Source organism: Podarcis vaucheri (genome assembly GCF_965113315.1).
Source record: "Podarcis vaucheri genome assembly, chromosome: 2".
Lineage (NCBI taxonomy): Eukaryota > Metazoa > Chordata > Lepidosauria > Squamata > Lacertidae > Podarcis > Podarcis vaucheri.
In genome coordinates, this window is record NC_138760.1 from 1,007,341 (window position 1) to 1,029,851 (window position 22,511).

General features: G+C 46.6%; 2 protein-coding genes across 4 annotated transcripts in view; one reads left to right on the plus strand and one right to left on the minus strand.

Annotated features, from left to right (window-relative positions):
* The window catches only part of ATP13A1 (ATPase 13A1), a 31,369-nt gene extending 14,418 nt beyond the window's left edge, over positions 1-16,951 (minus strand). Inside the window, exons 1-11 of the mRNA XM_082207829.1 lie at positions 16,640-16,951; positions 11,774-11,863; positions 10,915-11,105; positions 8,788-8,860; positions 6,848-7,003; positions 6,066-6,135; positions 5,728-5,834; positions 4,011-4,140; positions 1,988-2,043; positions 1,215-1,341; positions 647-784 (exon numbers count right to left, since the gene is read on the minus strand). Coding sequence (XP_082063955.1) covers positions 647-784; positions 1,215-1,341; positions 1,988-2,043; positions 4,011-4,140; positions 5,728-5,834; positions 6,066-6,135; positions 6,848-7,003; positions 8,788-8,860; positions 10,915-11,105; positions 11,774-11,863; positions 16,640-16,936 — 1,435 coding nt within the window. The 5' untranslated portion in view covers positions 16,937-16,951. The remainder of the gene's footprint in view (positions 1-646; positions 785-1,214; positions 1,342-1,987; positions 2,044-4,010; positions 4,141-5,727; positions 5,835-6,065; positions 6,136-6,847; positions 7,004-8,787; positions 8,861-10,914; positions 11,106-11,773; positions 11,864-16,639) is intronic.
* Positions 16,952-16,997: 46 nt separating this feature from the next.
* On the plus strand, positions 16,998-22,213 carry CHCHD5 (coiled-coil-helix-coiled-coil-helix domain containing 5). Of its 3 annotated transcripts, none has more exons than XM_082209073.1 (4): positions 16,998-17,244; positions 18,783-18,923; positions 21,169-21,320; positions 22,193-22,213. In XM_082209073.1, the coding sequence occupies exons 1-3, from the start codon at positions 17,171-17,173 to the stop codon at positions 21,317-21,319; spliced, it is 366 nt and encodes a 121-aa protein (XP_082065199.1). In that variant the 5' UTR covers positions 16,998-17,170; the 3' UTR covers position 21,320; positions 22,193-22,213. The 3 variants fall into 3 exon arrangements, with proteins under 3 accessions (XP_082065199.1, XP_082065198.1, XP_082065200.1); XM_082209072.1 differs by lacking the exon at positions 16,998-17,244 and adding an exon at positions 17,286-17,489 and having other exon boundaries at positions 18,787-18,923; XM_082209074.1 differs by lacking the exon at positions 16,998-17,244 and adding an exon at positions 17,494-17,624.
* Positions 22,214-22,511: the final 298 nt, after the last annotated feature.

A 22,511-nucleotide genomic window follows, 5' to 3' on the forward strand; every position in this document is an offset into this window, starting at 1 on the left:
TGCTATGCAATTACAAGATAAAGGGTATACCCACCTCTCAGATGGTAAACATGAAACAGTTCTGTTTGGGCATGGACTGAGTGGCCATGGAAGAGAAAGGGTTTATTTTAGTAATGAGTTTTTACAAATGCATACTTCTAGGAGGAATAGGGCAACAAAGCCAGTGGTTCTAAGAACTATGGGCTGCTTCACCGTGGCAAGAGGGATTCCGCTCTCGGGCCAATGGTCCCAGACATCTCATAGGAGGACACTCAAGTCCATGAGACAGGATGGTAGGCATTCTAAATCAAAACGTGGGGAGAGGGGGGAGAGAAGGGAAAGATTAAGCCCCTTGTTCATGTGACCTGAAGTCTATGGGAATCTGAGAGGGGATAAGTGCTGGACAAGACCCCTACATCTAGCCAACTATTATATAAGAAACTTCTTATGTTGCGCTTTGTTTATAAGGCCATAATAGTCAAATATTGTAGAACACAGTATCCTGCAATAAAAATAAAGTTAGCAAACTGCTCAGAACCTGAGGGTAGAACAAGTTGTGAAATAAATAAAACAGGGACACTTTCTAGAAATGCAATCAGGTCAGCAGTTTCACCCCCTGCAATTTCAAAGCCTGCAGCTTCATTTCTTGGTGAGGTTTGGTACTTACACAATTTGGCGAGAGCAATGAGTGAGGTGTTGACGGCCAGAGAGAGCTCGATGGGGAGTTCAGGTGGGACAACTGAGGTGAGGATTAAAGTGCATTCCAGAAAGAGCTTGTAACGGTTCCTGCTGGGGTCCTTGGTGCCTTGGGAAGGGGAGCAGACACATATTTATGCAATTTTACTGCTGCAAAGTCCACCAATACAATCCGAACAATGTTTCCCAAACCACATGCTGCAGAATGCCTATGGGCTACAAGAGAACTGCTAGTGTGCCAGGAGAAATGATTTCTTTTTTTTTAAAAAAAAGAGTTAAGTTTCTTGTGATCTCAGCATCTCCACCCACAGAAAAGGCTGCCAAATCATGTGTACAGGATTTACTGTTCTAGGGGGCAATGGATACATAGTAGGACAGCCCATCATCAAGGAAAAAACCATCTAGGTGAGGCTGCATCCCCGTCAACACTCAGGCAGCCGTATCAAATGTATGCTCCTTCTATGAAACCCCAACCTGTGCCCTCACTGATACTATTTTCTGATCTGTAAGAAACATAGGTTCCAGAAATAAAAAATCACCTTCAACCCACACATACGCTGCCGCTGCAATGGCAAAGACGAGCAGGAAGAGGATGAAGATGAAGGTCTCCAAGTTGTTGGCTGTCACCCGCTTCACACCAAACAGGATGGTACGCAGAAGCTTCCCCTGGGAGGAAGGAAGAGTTGTCAGGGGGAGGCAGCAATAACCTCCCTCAGGAGAAGTGGCAGGAAATGTTTTTAGTTAACTTGAGACCAGGGGCAGTGAGAGAGCAATAAAACAAGACTTTTAAGAACTTCTTATTGAGATTCACCTGCCCACTGTAGTTCAGTAAGAAGGACCCTGCTGGCTAAACAGTTTACTCCCTGAAAAATCAGACTGATATATAAAACAGTTGTAGCAAGACTGAAAGCACCATCTGCTCTTAGGACAGTAGCAAATGGTTCCCAGGGCTTGCTTCCAAGATTAGCTCTCCTAAGTCCTCAGCTCAACACAATCGCCAGTTTACTTAGGAGAGCTTCAAGGGTTATCAGAAGCTTCAGGAAGGCAAACAGAAGTCCCTTGATAATCAAGGGCTCCTGAAGGTGGAGCTAAATATCCAGACAAGTCTTTGTCTCTTTACGTGCCAAGTCAGGTGGATTACTCCCAAGGGTAAAATAAACATGAAAACAGGTTTCTACTATCTCATGTTAAGTACAGTGGTCTGCCCCCTCCTCCCTCGAAGTGTTGTTCTGAGGGTTCTCCTGACACAAAACCCAAACCAATTTTGGGTGACAGTTGTGCAAGCAGAAGCCCAGTGGGTCTCGTTTCTTACCTGAGATGTATTGAAGCCTGTCCTTAGAACATAAGCCACACACCCGTTATCAACCGCTGTGAAGAGGTACAAAGGAAATGGATTACGCAACATGTTGGTATGAAAAAACGAGCAGATGAATAGGTCAAGTTGTGCAGTTCTTCCAAAGAAGTCCTTCGGACATGAACACTTTGGCTTCAGCTGCTACATGGCGCCAGGACAGACCATCAAGAAATGCAGAAGAGCTAAAGCGAAGGAAGGAAGCTGCAACATGCAGAAACCAGTCTAAGCTTACACAGCGCAGAAGACGCAAAGGTGTTGGTAGATCTGTGGTGAATCATAGTGCCTCTCCCTCTCTTCCAGGCTCAGGCAGTTTCTCTTGGATCATGTTTTGAAGGAGTTGTATCTGACTTATAGGGACGCAGGTGGTGCTGTGGGTTAAACCACAGGGCCTAGGACTTGCCGATCAGAAGGTTGGTGGTACGAATCCCCGCGACGGGGTGAGCTCCCGTTGCTCAGTCCTAGCTCCTGCCAACCTAGCAGCGGGAAGGTAAACGGTGTTTCCGTGCGTTGCTCTGGTTTGCCAGAAGTGACTTAGTCATGCTGGCCACATGACCCGGAAGCTGTACGCTGGCTCCCTCGGCCAACAAAGCGAGATGAGCGCCGCAACCCCAGAGTCGGCCACGACTGGACCGAATGGTCAGGAGTCCCTTTACCTTTACTTGACTTATAGCATTTTCAGCAAACGTTTCCCCTGTCTCCCTTTGAAATTGTGTTTTTTAAAAGAATTTTTTATTTATTCTATATTTTTAAATGCCTTCCCAATCTGCATCATACTATAATGAAATCCTATTATTGTCAGAAATGCATATTATTCAAAAGGAATAAATAATATACAATTCTGTAATTAAGGAGTATTTGAGCTACCCCTAATTGTGTAATTTATCCAAGCTTGGCTCTTTTGCCTGTATGCTTTTTCATAATGCAAGTTTAATTCTGTCACGTGAATCACTCAGGAAGCTTCTGTTGGAGAAACTGGACCCTTCTGCTTTTTCTAGCGCTAGCTGCTTCACTACCAATGTCTGCATTTCTACTTGATCTCAAAGTTTCACAGTTTCTGAACACGTATATATCCTCATCTCACAGCTAAAAGTGACGACTTTAAATTCTGCCAGAGAAGAAAAGGGAAAGCACAGGTTTCCACGGGTCTTTCCTACTGAGAGATTACCGTATATACTCGTGTATAAGCCAACTTTTTCACCACATTTTTTACGCTGAAAAAGCCCCCTTCGGTTTATACTTGAGTGAGGTGGGCAGCGCGGCGGAGGGACGAGCAATCCAAAAGGAGCCCTTTCTCGCTGCTGGTCCCACCGCCACCGCCTGCCTCTTGCAAGGGCAGGCACAGGAGCTGCACTGCGCCTCTCCCAACTGAAGCTCCTATGCCTGCTCTTGCGAGCAGCGGAGGAACGAGCGGCCCGAAAGGAGCCCTTTTGGGCTGCTCCTTCCTCTTCCTCCGCCTTTGCCACTGTCGGCGGAGGAGGAACGAGCAGCCCAAAAGCAGCCCTTTTGGGCTGCTTGTTCTCCCTCCGCCGCTGCCGCCACCACCAGGTTTGTGGTGTGGTGAACCGGCTTATACTCGAGTCAATAATGCGATGAGGCTACATTTTAATATTTTAATGTTTCAATATTTTAATGTTGTATTTTAATTTTGTTTTTAAGTTGTAATCATTCATTTTATTATTGCTTGTTAGCCGCCCTGAGCCCGGCCTTGGCTAGGGAGGGCGGGGTATAAATAAAATTATTATTATTATTATTATTATTATTATTATTATTATTATTATTATTAAGTTTTCCCTTTTTTGTGCTAAAATTAGGTGCCTTGGCTTATATTCGGGTTGGCTTATACTCAAGTATATATGGTACCCTTAGTGCTAAAGTTAGCGGGTTTATTATATCAGCAATCAAGCAGCAACTAAACTGTTCAGGGAATGACATTTTAAGAGCTTCCCTGCCATTGATTCAAGCTAGATAGGCATGTACATACGTTTCAGGCCTGTGCTTGCTTTTTGCGGTGGGATGTGCTGTACAACTTTCGTTCCCCCAAAAATTATGTGCAATCTGGAATCGGCCTTCATGTCCAAGACATATTCTGGGTCTAACTCTTCGATTGGCTCCTACAATAAAAGAAGAAGAAAAAAGCACATTTGGGAACTGATAACAGATGTCCAATATGCCTGGCCCAACTATTCCGCCTACATTAGGCAGGTACAAATGTAGTCAGACATCAACAACCTGCTCTGCACCTGTCTGCATTCTTGGTCACAAGGGAGCAAGCTATGTGTAGTGATATTTTAACACAAAAGACTCTTAAAATCCAGGGACTGAGAATCTCCCTCATTCCTCAACTTTGGAAATCAGCAGCTGCTTCTACAGTTGGAGGGAGCACATCAGGTATGTGATTCAGAACTGCTTCCCATATTTTGTCTGAGGGCTTCCCTTGTGGGCTTCCTATAGGGGCATCTGATTGGCCACTGTGAGAACAGAATGACGGATGCTCTTATGTTCTTAATATAATTTAAAATAAAATAAAAAGCATCTAAAAACAGTATTTTTCGGTGTGAAGTTGACATTCCTCTACTCCCAGATATTTGATGGGATGAGTTTTATATCAGCCTTTGGTAACTGGCCGCCCCTGATGTTTCCTTATACTGTTGGGGGAGTGCAGTTTTACTATTTTATGGTGACTGTTTCTATTGTTTCATTTTATATAAATGTTTGTATATTTTAACTGCTCCAAGACAACTTGAGTCTTCTTTTAGAAAAATGCATCTAATAAATTCAACAAACAAAACTAAGTGTTGTTGTGCTTTGATGCTTTGTATAACTGGATTGCTTTGCCAGTTTGTTTTTAAATAAATATAAGCATTGTGCTATTTGCAATTTGAATTTGGAACTACAAAAGCACCACCAGCATAAAACAAGACACTTCCTGTTCCTTCTCTTGTTCAGTAAGTCAGAGGACTCCACACTGGGGACCATGGGAGGGAGCACCACACATTACCAAGGCAAGGGATCCAACAAGCTGTGCTGGATACACACAAGCTGCCCTTGTTTTGGGGCTGTTGTTTTTTTAGATTCATTAACCAACCAAAACCAGTGAATCCTGAACTCAGCTGGAGTTCACTCTGCTACCTAAAGCCAATTACTTCCCACAGATGAAGCTGCCTTGCCAGATCAGGCCAAATTGATCTAGTCCAGCAACGGCCACTCACAGGACACTGGCAACAAGCAGGCAGAATGAGATGGTCCCACTACCCGAGGCTCTAAAATACGCCACCTCTGAATATGGAGGTTCCATATTGCTCATAGTAATTGCCAAACCTCTCCTCCAAAATTTTGGCTTTGCCTCTTGTTGCCATGGCAATCTCTCCCTCTGCATAAGCGAACACATCCCTGCCATTCCCCCCCCCTGCCGTCAGCTTCATGTTTCTCTTCCTTATTATTCAAAGCTACACGTCCTCTCTCCTTGTCCTCCTTCACTTTCACTCCTTACTCCCCAGGTGTCCCCTTTTGATCCCTTCCACTATGTCGACTTTCATGCAGCCCCACCCCGCAGCATCTATATGGCCCGTTTCCCCATTTCACATTCACTGTGTCCGTTTTCCTGGGTCAGCACTGTCTTCTGCAGATTGTATAGCTGCCAAGCATCCTGCTAACACTAAATAAATTGTGACTAAATTAGCAGAAATCATCAGGCAAACCTTCATTTGAGGCACTGACTCTCCAGTCAACATGGCTTCATCTACGATGCACCTTCCCCGCAGCAGCAGCACATCGCACGGCACAAGGTTCTCATGGGGGGAGCGGCCTGGAAGTGAGAGTTGGATGCTCAGAAGGACTGGGGGGGGGGAAGGTGGGGCCTTTGCTCATAAGGTCTCAGGACTCTTGAAAGAGGGACTGTGTCAGGTATGGAAAAGACTCAGGCTTCAGGCCCATGACACAAAGTTGCATGAAATATGCACATGCTAATTTATACACATAGTTGAGCCAGTTAAGACTGTGGGTGGCAGGGCTCTCACCAGCGCAACACTGATCTTACCAATGGACACAATGTCCCCCGGAATTATCTCATCGCTGGAAATTGGACGCCACTTCCTGTTTCTGTAAACCTGCAAGAGGAAGAGATATTATTAGTACTATTGTTCTTTATTAATTCACAGAAGGGTGGCATTTAGGGTGCTAGAGGAAGAGGAGCTGGAGCTGTCCACAGACCAACTCCCCCAAATTCACCTCGTCAGACCTACAATTCATATCAGCTTGGGCTCAAGGACTCCTGAATGGAGACTGCTGGACCACTTACCCACCGCAGGTTAATCTATCTGACCCTTTGGAAGCTCAGGCCTGGCCAGGTCAAGAGCCTCCTGCACTCCCTTGATCAACGACAGGACCACCGACAGAATGATGCAGACAACTGTCTTCCCAATGCCCTTGCATGAACAGGGGAGATGGGGAAGCCATGGGGATTGGTTCAAGAGAAGAATCGCCATGGGTTTGGGAGTATTGTTGATAACAAACCCTTTAGGCAGGTGAGGAGCAGCTGAATGACAAGATAATTCTCCTAACTCCCACCTGGGGCTGGCACAATCCCTGCGGCTCTGCCAGCACCTCCAAGTTCACCCCAACAGCCTTGGCTTTATTCTCCAGCAACTGCCATTACTGTTCCCTTCTGCATTCTACATTCTACACAGTGATCAGCCCTCTAGGGTCACCCTGAGCTATGGGGATTCAGCGTTCCGGAATCCATGCGCCTCATCAGATTGTCTCCAAGTGGGAAGGACCAGTGTCTCACAGCACAGCTCACCACTTCCTGCCTTGGCTCACCTGGATCATGTAGGGTTTGTTGCCCATTTTTCGAATCTCTGACATGTTCCTCATTTGCTGCTGGACGAGAGATGCTTCAAAAGCCACCAGCATGGAAAGGGTGAAGACACTGTAATACCAGTATTCATCCAGGCACCACAACCCCACGCAGAAGACCTACATGTAGGAAACAGACAAAAAGCACTCCCGATACTGGTACAGAGCAACAATCCCATTTGGGCCTATGACGAAGACTTGGTTAGCACAGTGGCTAAAAGCATTTAAGTTTCACCTCAGCCTCAAATGTAGCCTCAAGGTAGCCTTGGACAAGCTTCTAGCCTTGGTGCTTGGTCCGCAACAGAGGGATAAATAATACTGGACCATCTTATAAGATTGTTGCAACGGTTGCTGAAATAGTGGCCAAGTTCCAAAGAACCATGGAAACCAGTTCTGGGCACCCAAGTGGACTTTAGCTTTGTTTTTCTTGAACCACAAATTATTGTGTGGTTTGAAAGCATTTTGAAACGGGTGTGTGTTAAATGACCGAAGAGAGAAGACAAAAACTGCAACAGCCTAACGCAAACCTTTTGTTACTAGACTCACCAGGCCCTCCAAGAAGGTCCATGTGGGATACGAGGGGAGAGTCTGGGCCTGTATAAATTTGTTATTCACATAAACATCTGATATTTTATACACACTGAAAACTTTTAAGAAAACATTACAGTGGTGCCCCGCAAGACGAATGCCTCGCAAGACGGAAAACTCGCTAGACGAAAGAGTTTTCCATTTTGGAGGTGCTTCGCAAAACGAATTTCCTATGGGCTTGCTTCGCAAGATGACAATGTCTTGCGAGTTCCTGCTGTTTTTTCCCCTTCCCCCCCTTTTCTAAGCCGCTAATCAGCTGATCCGATCAGCAGATAAGCCGCTAAAAGCCGCTAATAGCGCTAATCCGTCAATGGGCTTGCTTCGCAGGACGAAAAAACCACTAGACGAAGAGAATCACAGAACGGATTCTTTTCGTCTTGCGAGGCACCACTGTAATTTTAACTTAAGAACAGTAAGCTGAATCAGGCCAATGCCCCACCTGGCCCAGCGCCCTTTTCTCATAGGGGCCACCCAGATGACCGCAGGGGGAAGCCGTTTCAGTGGCTGGTAATCCGAAGAGAACTGCTTCCAGCTGTGGAGGCAGAGCATAGCAACCACAGCAGGCGGCCACAGATATCCTTATCCTCCATGATGAAGACAAGAGGTTTGTCTAATCTGCTTCTAAAGTCAGCTAAGCTGGTGGCTGTGACTGCCTCTGAGGGGAGCAAGTTCCAGAGTTTAAGTATGTGCAGCATGAAGAAGTCCTGAATCTTCCAATATTCAGTTTCACTGGATGTCCACGAGTTCTAGCATTATGAGGGCAGGAATTTTTTTCTCTTTCTCCATGTCATGCATAATTTTACAAACGTCTATCATGTCGACTCTTAGCACCTTTTCTGTAAACTCAAATATTCCCAAATGCTGCAACCTTTCTTTCTAGCTTCTGTGCCAAGAAGGGCTGAGCAGCATCTAAGTCCATACCAGCCTGGTAAGTATGTATGGCAGGAGTGTGCGATTCAAAGTACAGTGGTACCTCGGGTTACATACACTTCAGGTTACAGACTCCGCTAACCCAGAAATAGTACCTCAGGTTAAGAACTTTGCTTCAGGATGAGAACAGAAATCGTGCTCCACCGGCGCGGCAGCAGCAGCAGCAGGAGCAGGAGGCCCCATTAGCTAAAGTGGTGCTTCAGGTTAAGAACAGTTTCAGGTTAAGAACGGACCTCCAGAACGAATTAAGTACTTAACCTGAGGTGCCACTGTACAATAGAAGGTGACAATTTTTAAATATACGTAAGAGATTTTGCCTGTGGAATTCTGGGTTTAAGGAACAGAAACTCAAAAAGAGGCTGATGCTGCATATCCTTTTTGATTACCTGAAAGACGAAGAAAGGGGCAGTGGCTCTTTCTTTGAAGAGTTCGAGGAATTCTGGCACAACCATCTCTGCCCTGTGTGAAAAACAGAACCCTGATTTATTTTGGCATTGTGTTGTGACATTCTGTCCTGCTTGCAATCCCTAAAACCCTGGAGGTTTGATTACACCCACCCACCCACCCACCCACCCACCCACCAATCCCACATGAGACACCTCACCATCTTTCTGCTTGCTGTTTCCACTTGTAAACACTTTTGCAATGTCTTAGAGCATCCGGCTCTGTTTCCAAGTGGAAACAAAGCCGGATGCTCTAAGACATTGCAAAAGTGCTTGTTCTGAAAAGTTGATGGGTAGCAATCCCTCAGACAAAGCTCTTCATAAAACAGGGCTTATGAGGAAGGTTTCAAAATCTTGGATTCCATTGTCTGTCCTAGAGTTACTTCAACTGTGTATATTTAATAACTAGAGAAACAAGAATTACCATTGCAGCCATTGCCATTTTTATGAAAGTGAACCTCTAACATTTGGCTGAAAACTGGAGAGTGAAAACTCTCTCTTACTGGTTGACATGATTTCCTTGTTCTTCCAGATACTGTTAGAGAAGCTGCAGCTATTGACTTGGGTTTTCATTGTGTTGCCCACCTTTCCTGATAGTTCTGCTGTCATCTTACAGGCCCTAAAATTTTATCAGGCCTTTAAGACAAAGTTGCATTATTCAAGGGGGTATTCTGTTCCTTCAGACACAATTGCAGTAGATGCCTGCATCTTTCGTGGTTGATCTATCACTTTGAAGGCTACATAACTTTGCCTCAAAACACTAAGAGTTTAAGACTGAGAAGCTTAGGTGGGTGGACGATGGGAGAAGAAAAGAATTCTCTCCCCACCATAATTGCCCAAGAATAAATAGGAGCTGGGGCGGTGATGGCTAGAATGTGAGTGAAAGGAGAGGCCATGAAAAATGTGTGCAATCTGATGCATGTGTTGAGTCTTAATTGTGTTCCTTGTTGCAGACAGCATCCTTCTGGGATGGAAGCCAGAACAAGGGTTTAGCTAGGAAGTTGTATTTCAACTGTGAAGAAGAGAGGAAGGTGTTGAGTAGGTTAATCTTCCTTGCCTCCACTTGCTGGCTCAATCCGGGAGGCCCTTCAGTTGAGGGCTAAGAGAGGTACCAGAGAGATTTGGGTCAGGGCTTGAATTCAGGTGATGACTGTAAAAAGGGAGGGGCTGTTTGCTCTACTATCCCTACCCCTAAATGCATGTGGAAAGACTGCAGTGCTCAGCCTAGGACACAGGACAGATCTAGGTAGGGGATTTTCTAGATGTGCCCTATGAGTTTTCAGCTTCCATTAATGAGCAATGTGCAGGCAACATGGGCACAAAAGTTGTAGAACAATGACCAAAGAACCCCTACTTTTATTCAAAAAGGTCTGGAGATTTATGCTTTCCTCTACCCGTATCTACTTAGAAGTAAGCCCTATTGATGCATACAATGCATACTCAGGAGCCAAATCAGAATAAAATTGCTTGCCTGTGGAAGGACAGAATCACCAGGTAGTAAACTGTAAAAAATAGTTACACAGAAATGAGAAACTATTTCTGTAAAATTCTTCCTATAGTTACTCATTAACCTGATAGCACTACCCATCCATTGCTCTGCTTTCCTTTGCACCACACCAGGGAGGGAGGCAGGTGTGTCTCTTGTGGTCTGGGCAGCCCAGGACTGCTAGACACACTGCCGAGGCTCGCACCCTGGGAGGCCACTTCGGTGCTGGCAATGCGGCAGTCTGACGTCACCTCAAGAGGCACACGCCATTGTCTCTCGAGGCAGGTGGATGCTGCCAAGACCTACCTACCCACAGGTGGCTTGGCCCACACTGAGCACAGCGCATCACACTAAGCACTATGTTTTGGCAGCGGTTGTTTTTTGCTAGAGTATCCCCCAGAGAACCCTTAACTCATACTATGTTACCCACATGCTGGATTCAAAGTACTGCCAACTAATAGTTGTAAGTTAATTAGTCATGAACTCAGGCATCCTGTGGGCTAAAGTCTGAGTGCTCCAATTCCTGGAAATGCCCACCACAAATGCTACCCCAAAGCAGCTGGATCCAAGTTTGCCCCACTTACTTGTTGGTGCCATAGGTCTTCTCTGCTGCTTTGATCTCCTTGTCTTCCTGGTAGCCACGTGCATTCTGATAAAATTGCAATGGATGTTCCACAGGGAATAGCACAGGAAGGAATTTTTTTCTCTCATTTAGCTCGTAGAAATATTTGATTTTCTGAAATTCGAAGGAAAGGACCTCCTGTCCATCCTCCCCCTGGAAGAAATAAAGAAAGCTACAGCAAACAGGTTTCCACATGCAAGAGGCAAGCTTAGCAAGTAAGATTTTAGAGACTTCCACTGTCATGTTTAAAAGGACTCCCTGCCACAAGGTAGGCGCAATCACCAGCCCCTCCACCCCAACAGGGAAGGGCCGAAGCTCAGTGGCAAAGCGGTTGCTTGGCATGCAGAAGGTCCCAGATCCTATCCCTGGCATCTCCAGGTAGGGCTGGGACAGGATCCTGTCTGATACCCCGGAGAGCAGCTGCCAATCAGTGTCAACAATACTGAGCTAAATGAACCAGTAGCCCAAGTCAGAATACGGCAGTTTCCTGTGTTCCAAACTGAACAAAGTAAAGCCAAGCATCAATAAAGTACCACAATAAAAGGACAGCTCCAAAGCTGAAAGTCACAATATGCAAAAAAATGTCTGAAGTAGACAAGAGACACAAATCAATTTAACCCACCCTCTCGAACATGCGCTGCTTGCATGCTTCCTACCTTTATTTGGCTGCCAAGTCTGCTTTTCTGTGGCTTTTTACAAGGTGCCAAATCAATAGGCCAGATCCAGACTTAGTCAAAAGTGCCACTGAAGCAACAAGTCAAGTCATGACTAGCGTAGTCACATGGGGGAGCTGCTGTGAACCACAGCCATGAATTTCTTACCTGGTCTCGATGGATGGGCACCAATTCTGCAGAGCCGTTATTGGGGGTTGGCACAACTTTAGCCAATGTTGCTTTCCTTGGACTGCGCACCTGAAGACACACAATTAGGGAAGAAAACAGTCTTTAGAGTTAGGACCAAAAGAGCCGGCATAGCATTACGTCTGAATCTGAGCTTTTGGTTTGTCTTTCCTAAATCAACCAAGAGTAGTAAACCAAGGCTTGCGGTTGTGATTTTTGCTCTGGAAATTCACATCTGCTTAGCATTATGTACAAACCAGGTCAGTATCTGAGATGGATACACAACTAGCCTCTGTTCCTTTGAACCTTTTGTACAGGACTGACCCTACTATGAGACAGAATACAGTGGCTGCCTCAAGCAGCTAATTTTGAGTATGATTAACAGGTGGCAAAACATTAACAACTGATGGTAAATAACTATCAGTTACTTAAATTAATTCACTATTAAGAGCTTTAACAAGTAAGTTTTAAAATAAATATTGTCTGTGCCCTTCCACTGTATTCTCTAAAACAGTGGTTCTCAACCTTCCTAACAGTTCCTCATGTTGTGGTGACCCCCAACCATAAAACTATTTTCGCTGCTACTTCATAACTGTAATTTTGCTACTGTTATGAATCGTAATGTAAATATCTGATAGGCAGGATGTATTTTCATTGTTACAAATTGAACATAATTAAAGCATAGTGATTAATCACAAAAACAATATGTAATTATATATTGCGAAATATTTATTTCTAATTACAAATAAATGAAATTTTGTCATGAAGCATGGTGTAGCATGGGTAACAGTCTTAATATAACAACAGTAAACTACATTGCTCCATTTTGCGACAGTATGCGTAAAAAGCCAAAGTCAGCGTGAAGGTCGAGATTGCTTCTTTCTCACCAGATCAGAAATTCTTGGGGCAATCTTTGTAAGAGCACAACGAGCACTTCTGTAGACCTGATAACCAACAAGCTGGAAAACTCTGTTTCACAAAGATATGTTGTTGGAAATGGAAGAAGAAGGCACAACACATTCTCAGACAGAACAGGATATGAGTGCAAACACTTGATCCAGAATTTTGTAACTGGCCTTGTAGAGAAATCAGTTCTCGCTGCATCACTGTTAATAAATTCAATGAACTCCTCTTGTGCTGTCTCAGGAACATCTTCAACTTTGACTGTGAATGGGCTTCTGGCAAGTGCAAATGGGGTGTCAGGTAGATTTGGAAAGTATGATGAAATTTCGTCTGCAAGCATGTGCAAGTGTTCTTTCACAGAAATTATCATCGCAATCCTTTTGTCTGGTTCAATGTCATGTTCCTCAAAGAAAGAACATAAGGGAGGCAACACCTAAATTTTACAGTGGTACCTCGGGTTACATACACTTCAAGTTACATACGCTTCAGGTTACAGACTCCGGCTAACCCAGAAATTGTGCTTCGGGTTAAGAACTTTGCTTCAGGGTGAGAAAAGAAATCGTGTTCCACCCACTCTGGAAGAATGGCAGATGAAAGTGATGGACTATATGACTTTGGCTGAAATGACTGGCAGAATCCGCGACCAGGGAAAGGAGACGGCGGAAGAAGAATGGAAGAAATTCAAAATCTACCTTAAGGACTATTATAAACTTGAGGAATGCTAGAATGTCGAGGTTTTGAGTAAGAAAGGGTTACAGCGAGATAAGACTAGACTGAAGGAAAGATTAAGAGGGCAGAGGACTGACAGAAATATCTAGAGTTGCTAAAAACTTTTGGACACTGGGATGCAGAAAGGGGAGGTATGGGGGAGTCTGAGAAACATGGTTTATGAAAAAAAGGTTATGAAACTATACGTGTTTGTATGTCTTTTTATATGTTTGTATTGTTTTAAAAATCTTTGTAAAACCAATAAAAATTTTTATAAAAAAAAGAAAAGAAAAGAAATCGTGTTCCGGTGGCATTAGCTAAAGTGGTGCTTCAGGTTAAGAACAGTTTCAGGTTAAGTACGGACCTCCGGAACGAATTAAGTACTTAACTCGAGGTACCACTGTATTTTGATCCAATTTTTTTTGCCAAAGCTGAAGTTTCATTTGGAATGATCGAATCTTTTCAGACAAATCGAGGCATGTTGCATTTGGTCCTTGCAGTGATAAATTTAACCATTCAAGATGGCAAAGATGTCAACCAAGTAAGCTATTTTCTGCAGTTCACTTTTATTGCTGAAAAGTGCTTCAAACTGCGGTCTTGTTTTCTGATTAAAAAAGGTTTTGAGTTCATCACGAAACTCAAAAACACATTTTAAAACTTTTCCTCTAGACAACCATCTCACTTCAGTGTGAAATAGAGCATTGTTCAGCGCATCCAACTCGTTGTACACTTGCAAAAACATGCGACTGTTTAAAGTGCTCGCCTTTACAAAATTAACAGAATTTATGACGCTTTCCCCCGCTGACATTTCCCCCCCTCTCCCTCACCGCGGTGGAACCTCCCCCTCCTCCCAGTGTAGCAAATCGCCAGCCAAGGTTTGAGGCCCTGGCCAATGGGCAAGCGGCGGCTGCGCGTGGCTGAGAGGAGGAAGGGGGCTGGGCTGAGCTGGCCGAGCGCATTTCCAGCAGTCCCTCATCTGAGCAAGCTGTTTGCTGCCACTGCTCATACTGCCACTGCCACCCTGCTAAGCGCGGCTCCTGTGCCTGCCCTTGCGAGAGGCAGAGGCTGTCATCAGCGGAGGAGCCCACCCCCCAAAAGCTTGCTGACCTCTGGTCTTAGGTGACCCCTGTGAAAGGGTCGTTCAACCCCCCAAAGGGGTCGCGACCCACAGGTTGAGAACTGCTGCTCTAAAACAAAGATAAACACACACACACCTTTGCTCCCCCCTTCCCTGTCATGCGATGATTAAACACAGAAGTAGAAAGCTTGAATCAAGCTAGTGTCTTCCATATTGTCATTGGGGCTTGTGCTTAGTGTCATAAAGAATTCTACACCTAATGGCTTGGATTCTCTCTGTGGGAGTCTCTCCATAAAATCAGGAGGGATGGGGCATGAAATCACCAAAAACTGGGCAGAGGGTATGGAAAACTCTTCTTCCCCAAGCTTCCTTAAGTCACCTGACCTTAGGATCCAAGCCACTGCTTGCCACGTTCTAACCATATTTGCTCAGAGGTAAGAAAGATCCTCCAACTACATTGGGATTTACTTTTCAGTAAGTTTAGTTATGACAGCAGCTTAGATTTATAGTCCAGCCCCTAAATTTTACATACACTTGCCTTTTGTGTAGCAGGAAGAGAAGATTATTTTTGTATGTAAGAAACTTCCTTATACTGCTGTCAGACTGCTGGTCCATCTAGCCCACAGTACTGTCTACTCTGACTGGCTGTAGCACCCCTCAACAGTTTCAGGAAGAGCTCTCACTGAGCAGTCGTTCAACTGGGAGTTGAACCTGGGACCTTCTTCATGCAGATCATGTGCTCCCCCGGAACTATGCTTATTACTTGCTTGAAAGGGAGCAAAGGAAATGGAGCTAATGCAATTAAAGTTTAGGAATCTAAAAAGCCAAAAAAACAACAACCCCAAAACATTTTCTTGCATTTTAGAGAAATGAGGAAGCCCAGTGGTTTAAAGAAAGCAAACTTAGCAGGGGTTAAATGTAGCTGTGAGAACCAGACAGCCTGCCACTTTCAAGGCCTTGGAAAGAGACGACTGAGCAAAGGTCACCAGATTACCACCCTTCCAACAAAGTTTTGACGCTGTGCCCAACAATACCACAAGCAGCAAAAAGTTATTTACAGCTTTGTCTCCCAGCTTAAAAATATGAAATAAAAAAGGATAAGTATTTTGATTTTCTTCTTCGTCACTAGCATCCTAACTGAGACATACAGGTATGGCTGACAGAGGCTGTTGTTGGTCTCAGTCTGTGGTACTCAAATCAAGCAAGTCCCAACCAACATTGATTCTTGAGGAAGTGCATACAGAATATCCTGATGCAGCTTGCCCTACTGGTGACAGACACAGGACAATCCTAGAAGTGTCACCACTGCCCAGAAACCAGTGTGCCATTGCAAGGAGAAAGCCTGGCCACTTCATAAAAACTTCAGGGCAGCAAAAATATTCAGAGTGGATCATTATCCATTTACTTATTTGCTATTGCCCACCTTTGAAATCAGCCAGACTTAACAATTAACAGATAAATACACGCCACTCCAAAGCCTGCATATCAAACTGCAAGTTTTGAAATAAGGGAACATCCTGTCCTCCAGCTGTCTGAGTACCTCAACTGTGACAGTAACACATGTGGATCCAACTTGCATGCAGGGTAGATGTATGTTGGTAACATGTACATCACCATGTTACATGTATTTCATCATGCATGAAGTTTTTGTCATGGTGAAAAACTGAAAGTGGCCTTGACTGTCCAAATAATCACACACCAATTAAATTAATGGTCTATTTTGTCATGCAGCCAATTTTGCAAGCACAAATATTTTTCCTGCAAAACAGGTTCGATTACAAATTTTCTGTGCAACAGGGATACTCATGTAGGAAATTGTTACTTTCAAGACACCCCTACGATGACCTGGAATAAGCACAATCCACCATGTATGGCAGTATAACAAAGGGCAGGTTTATAGACCAACCAACCAACCACTTTAAAATTAGACAGCTACCAGCCCTAGCTTAAATACCCCCCAATTTACAGCAGAGTCTCCAAACACAGATTCTGTTCTGGTAAAATGAAACGTGTGTGAAGAGGATATAGACTTCCAACTGGTCCCATGAACAGCCTCGCCCCCCCCCGGTTCCCCCCAGAAGCCAGCCCTTCATTCCCGCCTGGAGGTCTCCTCGCTCCCTCCGCCAGGAGTTCCGGGGCCCTCGGGAGGCCCGACTCACCGCGCAGCAGTAGAGCAGGCAGTGGACGTGGACGCTCCAGAGGCCGGCCAGGGCGGTGAGCAGGTGGGCGGCGCCGATGGCGGCCAGGTAGAGCAGCGCGGCTTCGGGCGCCTCGGCGGCGGCGGCGCCCCAGGCCCAGTCGCGGGCGCTGCGCCCCCAGAACCACAGCCAGAGCGGGTAGAGCACGCAGAAGGGCAGCACCGTCCCCCACAGCAGCCGAGAGCGGCGCCGGTACGGAACCACGTCCTGCACCAGCTCGTCCCCGGGGCCCGGACCGGCCCCCGCCGCCGCCGCCATCCTTCTCCCGGGACCCCGCGCCGCCACCGGCCAGCTCCGCGCGCGCCGCTTCCGCTTCCGGGGCAGCCGGCCCCGCCGCGAGCCCGGCAGGCGCGCAGCCCCCGCGCGTGCGCAGACCCTCCCGCGGCGGCGGCGGGGCAGCGATACAACGTGGCCTTAGCGCGTCTTACGCGCCGGCGCCGCGATGGCCTCCAGTGTCATGGCTGCCCGAGAGAGCCTGGCACGCATGCGCAGATGGGGACACTCCCTCGGGAGGCAGCATGCGCGCCAGAGGTCAGGATCCGGCCTCGGCGCTGCAGGAGCGACATGTGAGTGGGGCGTCTGAGCGGAAGCCCAGTGCGGTGGGGGGGAGAGCGCGGCCTAATGGCTAGGGCGCTTGGCTTGGGAGACCCCCAGGGCTCCAACACAAAGGCGTCTTGCGTCTTGATGCGGTGACATTGTTATGCCCCGAGACTACGGACAATTAAGACATGAAACAAACAAGCCCACGCTCTGGTTGAAGAAGAATATTTTCGCCTGGCACCTAAAGGCGTGTAATGGAGGTGCCAGGCAAGTCTCCCTGGGGAGAGCATTTCGCAAAGGGGGGGGCCAGCACAGAGAAGGCCCCGTTCTCCTGCTGCCACCCTCCAGGCCTCGCGTAGAGGAGGCTCACAAAGGAGGGTGGTCAGAGGATGATCTCAGGGTCTAGGTAGGCTCATATGGGGCAGTCATAGAATCATAGAATCATAGAGTTGGAAGAGACCACAAGGGCCATCGAGTCCAACCCCCTGCCAAGCAGGAAACACCATCAGAGCACTCCTGACATATGGTTGTCAAGCCTCTGCTTAAAGACCTCCAAAGTAGGAGACTCCACCACACTCCTTGGCAGCAAATTCCACTGTCGAACAGCTCTTACTGTCAGGAAGTTCTTCCTAATGTTTAGGTGGAATCTTCTTTCTTGTAATTTGGATCCATTGCTCCGTGTCCGCTTCTCCGGAGCAGCAGAAAACAACCTTTCTCCCTCCTCTATGTGACATCCTTTTATATATTTGAACATGGCTATCATATCACCCCTTAACCTCCTCTTCTCCAGGCTAAACATGCCCAGCTCCCTTAGCCGTTCCTCATAAGGCATCGTTTCCAGGCCTTTGACCATTTTGGTTGCCCTCCTCTGGACACGTTCCAGTTTGTCAGTGTCCTTCTTGAATTGTGGTGCCCAGAACTGGACACAGTACTCCAGGTGTGGTCTGACCAGAGCAGAATACAGTGGCACTATTACTTCCCTTGATCTAGATGCTATACTCCTATTGATGCAGCCCAGAATTGCATTGGCTTTTTTAGCTGCCGCGTCACACTGTTGGCTCATGTCAAGTTTGTGGTCAACCAAGACTCCTAGATCCTTTTCACATGTACTGCTCTCAAGCCAGTCCTTGAGGTATTGCGGTCCTGAGCCATTTATAATTCTGTGGTAAGCCAAGTTATGCACTTCATGTTTCTAATGTTACAAAATGACTTGTAAAGAGCACTTAAAAAGATTTTTTTTTGAATTTTTTTCGAAAAAATTTCTAGAAATTTTACATTTACATCCTGATGTTAGCAATGCACTCCAAAGCAGTTCTTCCTAAGTGTTGGGTGTGATTTTGCCAGGAGCATGTGGAATAATGGCAAAGTCTGTGCATGGGAGAATGCACGGAGGGCCTCCAGTGATAACCACGGATGTCTGTCAGGGATTAGGGAGCATGACTAATCTTTGAGGAGGGGGCAGAGACGCTGTAAATTACAGGGCTCTCCATGTACCTGCACTGGAATCCTACCCATGTTGGATCAGATGACTCTAATGAATGCTGTTGTGCCTCCATCCCAACAGGCAGGCGGCCCTGGAGGTGACCGCCCGGCATTGCCGAAAAGAAGCAGAGCAGTATGGCCAGTGTGTGGCTGCCAACCCTTCCTCCTGGCAGCAGGACTGTCACCAGCTGAAGCTTGAAATGGCCAAGTGCACGTCATCCCAGTAAGTTTCCAAGCAGGGCACCATTCCGTAGCACAAGCCCAACTTGGTGCGATAAAACTTTGATGCGTCCTTGTTGGGGGGGCCCTCTGATGCGTGCCCCCCCCCCACTTGCGGATCTACTTTCAAAGCAATGACTGAATGGCTGGATTTATACAGGATGCATAACACCAGGAAGCCTGACTTTGAATGCCGTGCTTAAATCACACATTAAACTGATGTGACTAGTAGCCTTCTAAGCAGGGCTTTTTCTAGTTCTGGCTCCCCTCAGGGGGGCACCATTGCCTTTGTAAGAGAACGAGGCGAGTTCTGGCACCTCTTTTTCTAGAAAAATAGCACTGCTTCTAAGCCACTGTGTGAGGGGGCCAGTGCATGTTGGAAGCCTACACAGGTAATAATTTCTCTGTGGTCTGCATTGTGTATAAATTACCGTATTTTTTGCTCTATAAGACTCACTTTTTCCCTCCTAAAAAGTAAGGGGAAATGTGTGTGTGTCTCATGGAGCGAATGCAGGCTGCGCAGTTATCCCAGAAGCCAGAACAGCAAGAGGGATTGCTGCTTTTGCTGCACAGCGATCCCTCTTGCTGTTCTGGCTTCTGAGATTCAGAATATTTTTTTTCTTGTTTTCCTCCTCCAAAAACTAGGTGCATCTTGTGGTCTGGTGCGTCTTATAGAGCGAAAAATACGTAGGCCTGTGTCTGGGGAATGTCTATCCTGTACTCTGCCCCCAGCTAGAGAAAGGAAGTGATGTCTAAATTACTCCAATAATCCTCCTGTGGTTCTAATGTAGACACTGGGAACCTCAGGCCTCCAGATCTCACCCCCCCACTGGATCTGGTCTATGCCATATTTGCTTTTGCCTGGATTTAATGTGTTCTTAATTGTGATATTGCAGGGGATGTAGTAGCCTATGGCTTTGTTGAAAGGGTAAGCTCCACCCACTTTTGCTTCTGGCCCTGCCCACTACTTGCATGCAGCCCCTGGAAGGTTCCCCATGAGGGAGCATGTATTTCAGGACTACCTTTTGTTTGCAAGCCTTCTAGGATGGATGAGCTATTTCTGCACTTGTACTGGTCAGGCAGAGTGCTTTTGAGTTACAAGAAGGGGCCAAAGTGTTGGCAAAGGGCTAAAGAAGATGAGTGGAAATGAGCTCGTAGGAAACTTGGGAGAGCTCTATGAATTCAGGGGAAACCATAATGGGAGTTGGGGGAAATCATTGAAGACATGTCTAGTGGCAGAATGGATAGGAGGCATTTGTGGAGGGGATCTGGGTCCATGACAATGTCCAAAGTGCTCAGTGTTCATTATCCCAGTAATCCATAAGTATAATTCATATTATCCCCATTTTGCAAGTGTGGGGACAAAGACTGAGATAAAGTGGTTTGCCAAAGGCTACTAAGTAAGTTGGGACGCGGGTGGCGCTGTGGGTAAAACCTCAGCACCTAGGACTTGCCGATCGTATGGTCGGCGGTTCGAATCCTCATGGCGGGGTGAGCTCCCGTCGTTCAGTCCCAGCGCCTGCCAACCTAGCAGTTCGAAAGCACCCCTAAGTGCAAGTAGATAAATAGGTACCACTTTCTAGTGGGAAGGTAAACGGCGTTTCCGTGTGCTGCGCTGGTGCTGGCTCGCCAGAGCAGCTTCGTCACGCTGGCCACGTGACCCGGAAGTGTCTCCTGACAGCGCTGGCCCCCGGCCTCTTAAGCGAGATGGGCGCGCAACCCCAGAGTCGGTCACGACTGGCCCGTACGGGCAGGGGTACCTTTACCTTTACCTTACTAAGTAAGTTCAGGGCCAAGTGAGAATTGAAGATGTTTTGGCTCACTCTTAGCAACTACAATGCACTAGCACTCAGAGACGCAGCTTGAGTGACACGCTAGGTGCACCATGAATGAACAAGCATACTGGTGCATTCTGCTACAGTGGTGCCTGCCTGTCCCTCTCTTTGCAAAGCTGGAAGGGAACAAACTCAAGTACTGGCTTAGTGTGACCCGATGGTCATGGTTTGCTTCTCTCTGAACAAATCATGAGCAGAAGCCACAAGTGCTGCTTGCTAATTGCTAATGCTAATTCTGTGCTTTGCTTTCTCTCAGCTTTGGGAAGGAGGGGAAGGCATGATTTTAGCACACTTGCTTATGAATGGTACAGCTGAACTTACTGCGATGTATGTGCCAGGCCAAAGTGAGATCTTTCTCCCACCATTCAAACAAGAGTATCTGTCAACTTCTCACCTGTGCGGCTTCCATTGCAGCCCAATTGTACAGAAAATCCGCCACGATTGCGCTGAACCATTTGCTGCATTCGAACAGTGTCTTAAACTGAACCAGACATCTGTAGTCAACTGCACTGAACATGTCCAGAAATTCCTGCTCTGTGCTGACCAGGTGAAACTGGCCACATAAGGTTGGTGTCCCAAACTGATATGTAAGAGGGCGCTCCCCCCCCCCCGCTCTCCATGTGCATGCATGTGTCATTCTTGGGAGACCACTCTTATTTCCCCAGCAGTGACCCAGGAGTGTGTTTTGCCAAACAAGCTAACCCACTAATCCAGTTGTGGCCATTGTTAGAGTAAACACTTCTCTGTTTAAGCCATGCATGCTCGAGCCTGGAACTACAAAAATACACTTACATAGCTGTTCTTTACAAACAATTCCAAAGGGGGAAATATATCTCTCACTTGAGCCTTTGTTCTTCCTCTCCTATAAGCAGCACTCAATTACTGCTTAGTCAGCCTGCCAGGGACCAGATAAAATTGCACTGGCAGGGACTTCTTCTCACCTCTCGGTTGCCAAACAGCTCTCCTGTCCTAAGGTAGGCTTGGTAACAGTGTGCAAGCCTCCATCAGCCTTGAAAAGAGAGAGTCCCCTGAGGCCTCCTGTTCCCCTGCTGTCTCCATCTTCTCTTCTAGGCACATATTTGGAAAACAGGCAGCCAGGATGTTTGCTGCCATTCTATTTCCAAGGAGTCTTGTGGCACTGTAAAAGATGAACCACTTTATGATGGACTACACTTGCTCCACTTCCACAATGCATTTGTTAGCCTCCTCCACACCCATTAAATCTGCTCTGGAGGGTTGGAGGGATCTCCAGAACAGTTTAGGGGGCATGTGGTGGAGAGGAGAGGGAGGGAAAGTCTCATTGTGCAAATGGACCTCCTTCCAGGGACACATCCCCCATTTTGCACTACGTTGAATTCCACCTGTTGTGATGTACTGTTTTGATAGGCCTTTCATTTGTGCTGTGTTTGTTCTTTGTCCCTCTCTCCTTCTCCTTCAGTACCAAAAAAGGTGATCCACTGGATTAAAGGTTCCTGGTTCCAGGAATGGCAACAACGTCATCCTCAAGATCTACTAGGTCACAAGAGTTGCTTCCCGGTCCTGGAAGCCCATTTCTGCAGCCATGCCTGCCAATGCCATCTCAGTGTGGCACATTGAAGTGCAGCTTCTGATCAATAAACCATGGGAAGCACATAGGCATGGCCATGGTAGTCTCAGCTCCATCTGCAAAGCCAGCCCTGCCTCTTGGAGCCCAGTGTGTGTGTTTTCCTGAGCCTGGAGCTCATCCAGGCACAGTGCAATAAACTGCAGTCAAAGAC